At 43.4% G+C, this 12,187-nt stretch overlaps 1 protein-coding gene across 15 annotated transcripts in view; it reads left to right on the top strand.

Annotated features, from left to right (window-relative positions):
• Window positions 1-1,367: 1,367 nt before the first annotated feature.
• The window catches only part of ABI2 (abl interactor 2), a 69,774-nt gene continuing 58,954 nt past the window's right edge, over window positions 1,368-12,187 (top strand). For all 15 annotated transcript variants that reach the window (XM_069860981.1, XM_069860976.1, XM_069860980.1 and 12 more), the window contains exon 1: window positions 1,368-1,492. In XM_069860981.1, coding sequence (XP_069717082.1) covers window positions 1,376-1,492 — 117 coding nt within the window. In that variant the 5' untranslated portion in view covers window positions 1,368-1,375. The remainder of the gene's footprint in view (window positions 1,493-12,187) is intronic.

Here is a 12,187-nt window from a genome sequence, read left to right as displayed (position 1 = left end):
AAATTAAAAGGACTGGCTCAGAGACTACCTCCTTATTGCTGACCCCACCGGGTGTTTGCAATCTGTCTGTAATTCCAGAAGTCACCTGGAGGCCAAGCACATATAACTGGATGTCTTTGCAACAGTTTTCAATGCAGAAGAAAAACTGTTCCTATAAGTTGGTGTGCAAGGACTGCAGCACTGAATCTTCTCCGTAACACCAGGCTGTTGTATCAGAGTATGTAAGAGATGTCAGACTACAGAGGCAGCAGGGGCTCTCTGGAGCCACATGGGAATGGGAGTCAAGTAATCACAGCTGCAATGATTTCAAAGAGAGAAATGAGCTCCCCTAGAGAAAGCTGGGAGGCTTCTGCTGTGAGGGCTGATTTGTTTTTCAGGGAGAAATGCTACTTCTAAGTTCAGGCAAAGGAATTCAGTGGGAAGCCTCTCCCATTCCTCTAAGGGTGAGCCATTTTCCACATCACAACTGTAAAGATACAGCTACAAGAGGGACTTGCCTGGGACATAGTCTGGACAAGAGGATGATGAGGGGAGACCTCATTGCTCTCTACAACTACCTAAAAGGGAGGAGGGAGCTGGCCTCTTCTCCCAAGTGACAGGGGACAGGACAAGAGGGAATGGCCTCAAGCTCCGCCAGGGGAGGTTTAGGCTGAACATTAGGAAAAAAAATTTCACAGAAAGGGTCATTGGGCAGTGGCAGAGGCTGCCCAGGGAGGTGGTTGAGTCACCTTCCCTGGAGGTGTTTAAAGGATGGGTGGATGAGGTGCTGAGGGGCATGGGTTAGTGATTGATAGGAGTGGTTGGACTCGATGATCCGGTGCGTCTTTTCCAACCTGGTGATTCTATGATAATGGAAATCAGCACTAAATCCAGGAACTGCCCAAACAGGGCTCATGGCTTCAGGGCCGTGCTTCGGCCTCGAGGCTCTCCTCTCCGTTTTTGCTGACCCTTCGCTATCAAAGCTGAAAATCTGACTCCCCGGCAGCTGAGAATTTCCCCTTCCTCTCGCCCCGGTACGAGAGCAGCTCTTCGGATAAGAATCCGCACGGAAGAAACCTCCTGTTCTCCCTCCGCCGATGAGAGGAGCCGAGCGGGGGCTGCGCCGACGCCTAGAGGTGCCGCCCCCCGCTGCTGGGAGCCCCCCGAGCGCCCGGCGCCGCCGGGGCCGCCTCCCGGGGAGGGGCGGGAACAGCGGCAGGGGAGGGCGGGCCCGGAAGTGGGCGGGGCCGCGGAGGGGAGGGGGCGGGGCGTGCCTGCGCGCGCTCCCTGCCCGCGGCGCGAGGCCGGGCCCGGGCGGCGGGAAGGGGCGCGGCGCGCGGAGGTGGGCGGGGAGGGGTGAGCGGGGAGGGGGGTGTGAGTGAGAGAGGATGTGAAGATGGCGGAGCTGCAGATGCTGCTGGAGGAAGAGATCCCGGGGGGGCGCCGGGCCCTGTTCGACAGCTACACGAACCTCGAGCGGGTGGCCGAGTACTGCGAGACCAACTACATCCAGGTGCGCGGGCTGGCGGGCCCGTTCCCCCGCGGCCCCGGCGCGGCAGCGTCCTGTCCCCCTCCCCATCTCTCTCTCTCTTCCTCCCTTCCTTCCTCTCTTTTTCTCCCGCCGTCCCCCTTTCTTTTTCCTTCTCTCTCTTTCTCCTTATCACCCTCTCCTGTCTCTTCCCTCTTCCTCCTCCCTCTCTCCCCCCATCAGCCTCCCTCTCGTTTCTCCCCTCTCCCCTCCCTCTCTCGCCCCTTCCCTCCCCCGTCTTCCCGCTCCAGGCCGCCCCCGGCCCCGTGCCGGTGCCCGGCGAAGGGAAGGAGCCCTCCCCTCCCGCAGCCCTCGCAGGGGAGGGTTCGCCACAGAGCGAGGTGCCCCGGCGTGACGAGGCGCCTAAATATTTAATTGATCGCTGAATTAAATGCTTTCCACCTCGCGAGCGTGCCCGGCGCTCATTTCAGATTCTGTCTCTGTCGCTGCCTTCCCTTCCCTTCCCACCTTGCGCTCTCCTCTGCTGGCAGCGCGGAGCTGCTGCGTTAAACTGTGGAGGCACTGGGCTCCCGTGAATCCTGTGTTTGTGCCCGTTAATGCAGAGCACGATGACACACGGTTTGGTTGGGATATGCCGGCTTGGCTTTCCCTTCCTAAGCAGAACTGCGGTATCCAATAGGATGGGCAGCTACCGAGTGGGGGGTGCTAGATGAAAGCTTCATGTGTTAGAGGCGATGTGGATTTAGGGGGAAAGAGATGGAGTGCAGGGTGCTACCGCAGTGTGTGATTTTTGTGGTGACCACTCTGAAGCCAGGCTGGCGTCAGGACTTTGGTTTTTTTTTTCCCCCCTTTCTTTCTCTTTTTACTAGGAAGAGAGGCAAAATGTAGTCACTTTACTTTGAGAGAGATTATGAGGCCGATTGAGAGAATTCCCCTTAAAACAAATAAACAAAAGGATAACAATCCTATGTTAGTTGTGGATCATCCGTAAGAAGCGTCTGAGTGTGTAGGAAAGAGAGGAGGGAGTGCTTGGGTTTGTGGTGTCAGTGTTGAGAGAGGTGCAGAGGGTCCAGGTTTTATTTTTGCTTTCAGTCCCTTAAGCGGAGGGTGCTTCTGTGTTTCCAGAGGGCATGTAGGGAGACGTCTGTAGTCAGATGGTTCTGAAAATGAGAGAGACACTCCTTACCAGTGTTAAAATACTTGAAATATCCCTGTAAGAAAGTTCTGAGCGTTTCTTTTCAATTGTTGAGTGACCAGCTGCCCTTTAGAGGGAAGACTTTGCATGTTTTGGGTCATTTACAAAGCATGTCAATTACACTGAAATTATATAGATGTATTTCATTATGTAACATCTCGCTTTAAGTTGAATTAGAGTGATTTAAGTTCTGTAAGAGAAATATGTTGAAATAATTCTTACAGTCATAATCTGACATGCATTTATTTAAATATATGCTTTTTTGAAAACTGGGAAACTGATCTTTCTGGAATGCAGGGGAGAGGAGTCTTGGAAGGAAGAACTGGATGTAATTTGCGTTTTTTTTGTTCCTTGTCTGACCTTTTTTGTGTTCATGTAAACCAAAGTTTATACAATCTGTATTGAGCAGCTCTGCTTCTATTGTTGTATTAAAAATTACAGAGGAGAACTCCATGCTGTTTTGTATAAATAGAGAACAAAAAAAAAAGATGGTTATTGCCCCAGAGAGCGTACAGTCCGCAAGGACAGTCTTAAGATAATAGGAAATGGACACAGACAGATGGTGAGTGAAGGAAAAGAATGAGGCAGTCTTGGTCAGCCTGATGGATTCTAGCCACCACACAGCAACACCCCGACTGCTGGCAATTTATCCAATTATCGTGAGGACAGAGAGCTCTAAACAGGAGTTGAGACTGAAAGAATGGAATTGAGTTGGGAGTGTTGACTGTGAGGTGCAGTGTGGGTCACAGCTTGAGTGTGTTTAAATTTTAAACAAGTGGGGAATGGAGGTCGTCAGCCAGGTGATAGGCTTTGGCCTTTGGAATTGGCTGAGAGACCATAGAGTGAGATTATTGTAGAGAAAGAGGTCCAGCGTGAGAAGATTCTTGATTTAGTGAGATGAGTGTCCTAGAAAGAGAACTGTTGGAAAACCCACCCTACCTTCATGGTACCAGAGCTATACAAAGTCCTGCCCAGGATCTCTGTACAAAGCTGATGTTTCCTTCTCTGCAAGAGCAGGAAAAGGTAAATGAATGTAACTGTTAGTTGGATATTGGTGATTTTACTTCTAGTAGTAATTATTATTCCGAAGCTCTTATGGCCAATTAAGTCCAAATTGCATTCAAAATAGTAGCCTTGGATTTTGTGGCAAAGATGGGCTTGTGACTGCTCAGAAGTGTGTGGAAGAGTAATTGTGCAGAGAGTCGTGTAGTGAAGATGAACTAATTCTACTGCAATCCTTCAGTGTGTCACTGTTGATAGAAGGTTTTGATGTGAATATTCTTGAGATCTCCTGGAGGGGGCTCAGAATGTGAGATCTGAGCTTTGTCTGCAGGATGATAGGCAGTGTGGGGACGGGTGTATTGAAGGCATTACGTTACCCTATATTTGTTGGTGTACAAGCCATTCCCTTTTCTTTTTGTACCAGTTGGTGCGTTGAGGTCTTGCTATCAAGTACAAAAATCATCGCTAGTTGCTGGAAGCATAGATCAGTTTAATAGAGAATTTGAAGTTCAGTGCTAAGGCGAATGTGAGGTTTTTTTTTTTCTCCTTCCCTCTGTTAGCAGCATCACAGGAGCGTCAAAATAATCGAACGTGTAATCTCTTACATGTGAAAATTGCTAGCTTACAGTAGTAGAGTTGTGGCGGTTGCAGGTCATTTGACTTCTGCTTATGAAATGAAAAATCCATTGTTTAAAAATTTGGCAGTGTTTATCCAAATTATGATGGATACTTGGTGAGCTCCATTTCTCTAGCAAGAGGGAGTTACTGAAATTTCAATCTTTCCCTTGATTCTGTGAAATAGTAGTGTGTCGGAGCACATCAGCTTAAAATTTAATGGAAAATGGTAGGAAATACAGCAAATACGCAGTAGGTGGACCCGCAGCACTCTTTAGGCAAGAAGTTTTTTCATTCATTTTTCTTTGCCAGTGGTTGTTCTTTTTAAATTTTCCCACCATGTAAGTCAGTCAGTCTCCCAGCCCACCAGCCAAATGATTACTTAGTAAGGTGATGTATTTTCCAAAAGACACTACTCCATTGAATAGGAAAATGAACTAGTAGGAGAAAGCTTAAAGTATAATTCCAACTTGTATACTACAGCAATTAGTTTAACAGATTTTCTGTGATTGTGATTCTATTTTAAATAAGAAAAATAATTATTCAGTTCTAAGCATAAATGCATAAATTGCTCACTTTAATCTGCTTATGTTTCTACAGAAATCAAATCCCTTTTCTTGCCAAAAAGGTCTTACTCTTCTGTAAACTTGGGGAAATCATACAGTTAATTGTATGTCGTACTACTTAAAGAGAGGGGGAAGATTTTTATTTAAGAGGAAGTTTTTGTGGTATTCAACACAGTGTCAATCACAGGTTAAATTTTGTACTGTCTGTGCAGTGCTTTATGCACTAGTGCCTTGTCCCTTGTTTCCAAGTTCGGTCTCAGTCTAAATGGTGCAACAGAACAATTCGATAAAATTTGATTATCTGATGTACTTGATATTATATAAAAAAAAATTTGCAGTCTGCAGTGATTTTTCTGGGTCTTTCATAAAAAAGCGAAGAATAGTTATACTGGACAGTGTGCTGTGTTTTTAAACATTTTCTTATTCCTGCATTATTTTTGTTCAAGAGTATCCTAAAGATATTTTTAGTTATCATGGTGTAAGTGACAAACCCAAGCAATTATGGGATTTGCACATGTTGTTACTGGTATGCAAGCAGAAATTGCAACCCTATCTTGACATGTCCACTTTCTTTGAGCTTGCCTTGTATAAGTCTATTCTGGAATAATCTTTTTATGTTTCTCAGGATCATTGCTCTTTTAAAAAATCAACTTTTCATTTTGTGCTGTCCATGGAGCTTTCAAGAGTAACTGAATGCTTGTGTCTGTTAATTCATTGAAAGAGTCAGAAAAAATTACCAGATTTAGGCATTTCAGCTAATAAGTGTCTGCAACAGATTTGGGGTTGGGGGAAAACCTGCCACCAAAGTTAGTATGCAGAATTGAGTGAAAAGCCAAGCTTCTGTGCCCTGCTCAGCTTTTAGAAGGAGCATAGGATTTCTCTGTGCTGTGTTGTCCAGATTCTTCAAAAAGGCTCTGTATTTCTTAGTTTGTCAAGATTATTATGCTCTACTTGTCAGGTCTAGAGACTGAAAAGGAAGAGTGAGCCTCTTTTCATAGTCTTCGGGTTGCCATGACTGTGTTGCATTTTATATAGAGAAAAAGCCTTCTGGTGTTTGTGAGGGGAAGTGTGGGAAGGGATTTTTATTCCTGTTCTTAATACTCCAGCCTTCTGGTCATTAGAAGTACCTGCTTTCAGTTCCTGCAGATAGCTTTATTTAAATAGATGTAAAGGTGAAAACTACTCCGTAATTTTACTACAGTCCATACTTTGAGTTTCATAGTTGTTTTCAGACCTTCTAGGCAAAACCAAGTAGCCGTAGATTTGGAAGTATCAAGAGATAATAAGGTATCTATTAGCATACTAGTTTTAAATTACAGAAATGGCGGTCCTTTACAAATAATAACTTATTGATTACAGCTTTAGTAATGCCATGTGAAATTTCTGTGGAGTTGCTTGTAAAGACTGATGCCAGTATGAAACTTGTGTATGTATGTTGGGAATTACAGATATTATGGTTTAAAAACAAGTTCAAGAATGATCTCTGCTCGCTTTGCTGAAGAACTATATCATGTTAACAAAGGCAACTGAGTTAGATTTGTAAAATCTACTTAACCATCAGAAATGTGAATATTGGAGAAAAGTTGTTTTCAAGCTTTCTGCTCTTTAAACTTGCTCCTTTTACAATCCAGCTTCTGTGAAGAGATGATTAAGCTTACCATTGATGGAATGCTTTTTCTGCAGGCATGAAAGTGGATATTGATTAGTTATAGTGAATATTAGTCCAGAATTTCAGGAAGGTGCTGACAAGTTGAAATTCTTTGAAAATAGTAGGAAACTAGTAAAACAGCAACAATGTATATATGGACAATTTGCTATAGTATCTTACTTCTTAGTGCAGTGGATGAATGAGTGGGTGTAGCTGGTTCACCAGGCTGTGTTAGGACTTCATAAAACCTGTGCAATTTTAAAGTTGTAGTAGTATGCTGTGGTGAGTTAACTTTGACTGTCTGTCAAGTGCCCACCAACCTGCTTTCTCCCTCCATCCTCAAGGAGAACAATGAGAGAAAATGAGAAAAAAAAAAAAAAAAGCCTAATGAGTTGAGATAAGGACGGGGACATTACTCACAGATTACTGTCATGGGCAAAACAGACTTGACTTGGGGAATATTAATTTAATTAATAACATTATTTTAATTTATAATTAATTAATTTACTAGAAATAGAGTAGGATAGTGAGAACCAAAACTAAAATCATCTCCCTGCCATCTCTTCTTCCCAGGCTTGACTTCACTCTTTTGTTCACAACTCTTCTACCTCCTCTTCATGAGTGGTGCAAGGGGATGGGGAATAGAGGTTGCAGTCAGTTCATAACACTTTGTGTCTGATGCTCAGTCCTCCTCACACTCTTCCCCAGCATGGTGTCCCTCCCACAGGATAGAGTCCTTCAAAAAGTGCTCCATCATGGATCCTTCCCACAGGCTGCAGTTCAAGAACTGTGACAGCATGGTTCCTTCCCAGCACGGTGCAGTCCTGCAGGAACAGACTACTCCAATGTGGGTCTTCCGCTGGTGGTAGTTCTTGCTGGAAAACCTACTCCTGCATGGACTCCACAGCTCCTGCCACGAACCTGCTTGGTGTGGTCTCTCCATGGGCTGCAGCTTCTTTTAGGGTATATCATCCTGCTGCAGCATGGAGTCCTCCTATTGCAGGTGGGTATCTGCTCTATCTTGGTCTTCCGCCAGCTTCAGGGAGACAACTTTATCACCGTGGTCTTCTTCATGGCCTGCAGGGGAATTTCTGCTCTGGTGCTTGGAGAACCTCCTCCCCCTCCTCCTTCTATGACCTTGGCATCTGCAGGGTTTTTTCTCTCACATTTTTCTCACTCCTTTCTCTCACAGCCGCTTTGCAGTATTTTTTCCTGTCTTAAATACATTATTATGGAGATGCTACCAGCAGCCAGTGGTGGCTCTGACACGGGGGCAGATCCTGATCTAGGCCACCTCTGCAGCCACCCTGCTACCAAAAACTTGCCGTATAAACCCAGTATGTGTTTCTGAGTGGATATTACTTCAGTGCACTAACATTCACTTATGTTTGGCGCTATCACTAAAAGCCAACAATTAAGAGGAGGCTGAGCTTAGTGGTTAGTGAGACTGTATGCTGCCACTGTTCTTTTGACTTGAAGTGATGCTTTCTGCAAATTTAAAGTAACTGGCTCGGTAAGTGAAAGTCTTACTACTTTCTTCAGTGTCTTCTATGTGGTGCACTCTCATGTTCAGCCTGCAAGTGGTTTCACGGTTCTCTTTTCTCCATGTTCCCTGAAGGCAGAAGGTGGAAATGACTGCATGGTGGACTCTGGTACCGCTATAAAGGAACTAGTAATAATACTAATGATCTTTTGGGCTATATACTTTTTCTTTTCCTTCTTGTCTTTTCCTTGCTGTATCTCCAAGTGCTTAAGATTTAAGGACCTGATAGTTTAAAAGAAGGCTGGCAGATACTGTTGCATGAAGGAGAGAGTTAGGACATATAAAAATAAAAATCTTCTGAGGTTATACCAAATGTTTTCAGTACTTATGACAAGATTAGAAAAAAAATACCTAAAGGATGTTGTTGATGTGTTTTATTCTAATTTTCTGAAAAAAAAGTCCACAGTAGTAGTTCAGTCACAGTGCACACCTGTCAGAGTTGTAACTATATTAAATGGTTGCACAATTCGTTATTGCAGGTTTCTATACTCAGGGTTTACAGTGAGCTTGTTTAGAAAGCATAATCTAGGTATAGGACCATCTTGTCTGTTTCCTTTTAAGTGACTCATTGTAGCTGGTAAAGTTGGTGAGGTATTTATCACTCAACCAATCTACTTTTCCTTTGCGTTAACTCTGCTGTGTGTTGCCAGGAAAGCTAAATGAATGAATTTAACGGTGTCACAAGTTCAACCTGGAGTACAGGAAGAGTTGGGTTGACTCCATATTGAGTGGATGTGGAAATAGCATGAGCCATTTTATTAGTGGTAATGAGAGTTGCTGGTGGTAATACTGCATGTATATGTGTTAAAATTACATTTTTAAATATGCAAGGTGCTAATATAAAGTAAGTGTTGTAACCCTAAAACTTAGTTACGAGTGACATTCTAGTTGTTTCCTTCTACAGTTTCTTTTCAGATAGTGGTTATTGAATAATATCGATTGAGGATTGTAATTCAGAGTAACAAGCTTCTTTGTCCTGCAGTTAATAAGCTCTCTAAAATTTATTGTCTGTTGCTCATGTTTTACTTGCATTCACAGTCATTAATCTTTGTGGCTTGGTGCTGTACGTTTTAAGGCAGGAAGTGGTGTACCACTGTGGTGCACGATGTAAGGCAAGAGCTTCTGCAGTCAGTGCTTTAAGCAAGTGAAATCTTATTCTGTTATGTTCAGCAGAGTATTTTATTGGATAAGAAAACATTGATTTAAGTACCATGTTTTGCAGCAAATTTTCAGAGACTCTAGGTCTAGACTGAGCTGGCCCCTTGGGTTTTGTTTTCAATTATTATATTTTCACACTTAATCGTGCACCTGAAATTAACCTCTTGCTTAGTAATCAAAGTTGTATAAGTTTTGTTGGCTACTGGTACTTGCAACTTTAGTCATCAGGCTACTCATACTTAGAATCATAGAATCATTAGGTTGGAAAAGACCTTAGAGATCATCAACTCTAACTGTACCTGTCTACTACTAAATCATGTCCCCAAACACCTCATCTACCTGCCTTTTAAACACCTCCAGGGACGGTGACTCAACCACTTCCCTTGGCAGCCTGTTCCAGTGCTTGATACCCTTTTTGTGAAGAAATTTTTTCTGATGCCCAGTATAAACTTCCCCTGATGCAATTTGAGGGCATTCCCTCTTGTCCTATCACTTGGGAGAAGAGACCAACACCCACCTCTCTGCAACCTCCTTTTAGGTAGTTGTAGAGAGCAATAAGATCTCCTGTTTATGAAGCAAAGCTGCATGTCAGTAGATGAAGCATGTAATCACAGCACACTGACTTTAGGTGCTTTTCCTCTTTTCAGGGTTTTCGCAGGCTAGGTTGGCAATTTTTCCTTGAAGTGAATGAATGAATGCGGTCTTGTAGATGACTTGTGCCTGTTTTGGTGAGACATCTGAATTTTCTGGTTCCCAAGCATAACAAACAAGTTGTGCCCTCAAATGTATAGTGATATGCTCTAAACTACAGGCTCTCTATATGCTATTCACTTTTCCTATAGCTTATTTCCCAGTAGATATCATTATTATATATAGTCTTAATATCTTTTGGTTTTAAATTTGGTTTTATTGTGATTTGCTTAGTGTTATCTTGGTGAGTTTGTTCTATACACGGTGAATTGCAGGGCGAGGAACAAATATTATTTGGCTTAGAGTTTTAGTGGCCTGTATGTGTTGGTTATACACGTAGCCAAAGCTAGTTTTGTGATGAGGCCTCAAAATGAGTATTTTTCCTTAAGCTTAAGAACTGTGGATGTTTTTATTTAGAGTATTTTGTAACTTTGTGGTGAATTTACTGCTTTAATATATGTGAACTCTGTCAAAATTCTTGGGAATAACTTTGGAGTCTTGACTATGGAATCTTGGCTATATTTGAGCTGGCTGCTCATTTGTCAAAATTGATTTATTCTGTGGATCATACCAAGTTTTTAAAAATATACTCTTAGCAGATCACATCATTGCTGTTTTAGCTGATACTATCAACAGATTTTAGGGAAGCCTGAGATGCTTTTGTTTGAAGATGCTTATTTCAACCTGCATGCTGTCATTATCAAAATGTTTCTAATTCTTTTCAATTTTCAAACTGATATTTACAGGAACAAATAGATGAGCTTCAGAAAAACTATGAGCTACTGTTCTTTTATGTTTTCATGACTATCTGTCATACTTTTTATTTCTGTCAGAAATAAATGATAAAACAAACTGATGATCCTGATTTTTGATGTTTTATGGGCAAATTATTGGGAGGTTGATAAATGTTATTAGAAAGCAGGGGAGGATTGTGAAGCAGAACATCTTGAATGACATTGCATAGCACATACAGGACAACTAGGGGCTCAGGCCCAGTCCTGCTTAACTAACCTGATCCTCTTCTTTGACCAGGTGACCTGCTTAGTGGATGAGGGAAAGGCTGTGGATGTTATCTACCTGGACTTTACTAAAGGCTTTGGCGTAGTTTCCCACAGTATTCTCCTGGCAATACTTGCTGCTCATGACATGGGTGGGTGCATGCTTGGCTGGGTTAAAACTGGCTGGATGGCCAGGCCCTAAGAGTTGTGGTGAATGGAGTTAAATCCAGTTGGAGTCCAGTCACAAGTGGTGTTCCCCAGGGCTCAATGTTGAGGCCAGTAATCTTTAATATTGTTATCAATGATCTGGACAAGGGGGTCAAGTGCTCCCTCAGTAAGTTTGCAGACAACACCAGGTTGGGCAGAAGTGTTGAACCGTTCAAGGGCAGGAAGGCTCTGTGAAGGGATCTGGATGGGCTGGATCGATGGGCCAGGCCCACTGCACGGGGCTTAACAAAGCCGGGTACGGGTCCTGCACTTGGGACACAACAACAGCATGCAGTACTGCTTGGGGAAGAGGGTCTGGAAAAGCTGCTCAGTGGAAAAGGACCTGGAGGTGCTGGTTGACGGTTGGCTTAACATGAGCCAGCAGTGTGCTCAGGTGGCCAAGGCAGCCAAAAGTTTCCTGGTTTGTAACAGAAATAGTGTGGCCAGCAGGAGTAGGGAAGTGATTATCCCTCTGTACTTGGTGCTGGTGCGGCCACACCTTGAATACTGTGTTCAGTTTTGGGCCCTTCAATATAAGAAAGACATTGAGGTGCTGTGGCCTGTCCAGAGAAGAGCAACAAAATTGGTCAAGGGTTTGGAGCACAAGTGTTAGGAGAAGTGGCTGTGAAACTGGGGCTGTTTAGCCAGGAGAAGAGGAGGCTGAGGGAAGACCTTATCGCTCTCTGCAGCTGGTTGAAAGGAGCTTGTATCAAGGTGGGTATTGTTCTCTTCTCTCAAGTAACAAGTGATAGGATGAGAGGAAATGGCCTCAAGTTGCACCAGGAGAGGTTCAGATTGGATATTAAGAAATATTTCTTCACTGAAAGGTTTATCAAGCACAGCAACAGGCTGCCCAGGGAAGTGGTTGAGTCATCATCCCTGGAGATGGCTTGTAGATGTGGTGTTTGGGGACGTGATTTTAGTGATGGACTTAGCAGTGTTAACTATTGGACTTGATGATCTTAAAAGTCTTTTCCAACCTATTCTGTGACTGTGCAATTACTGTTTTTGGGAGAGGACTAGTATAAATCTTGCAAGAATTTCTATGAGGTTTTGGTGTTTCCTGTTAATTTAAATGAGTTCACTAGCTTCAAGGA

The sequence above is a fragment of the Phaenicophaeus curvirostris genome, chromosome 7 (assembly GCF_032191515.1).
Source record: "Phaenicophaeus curvirostris isolate KB17595 chromosome 7, BPBGC_Pcur_1.0, whole genome shotgun sequence".
NCBI classification, from domain to species: Eukaryota; Metazoa; Chordata; class Aves; order Cuculiformes; family Cuculidae; genus Phaenicophaeus; species Phaenicophaeus curvirostris.
Note: the sequence above shows the minus strand (reverse complement) of the source record. Positions and strands in the feature narration are given on the sequence as shown.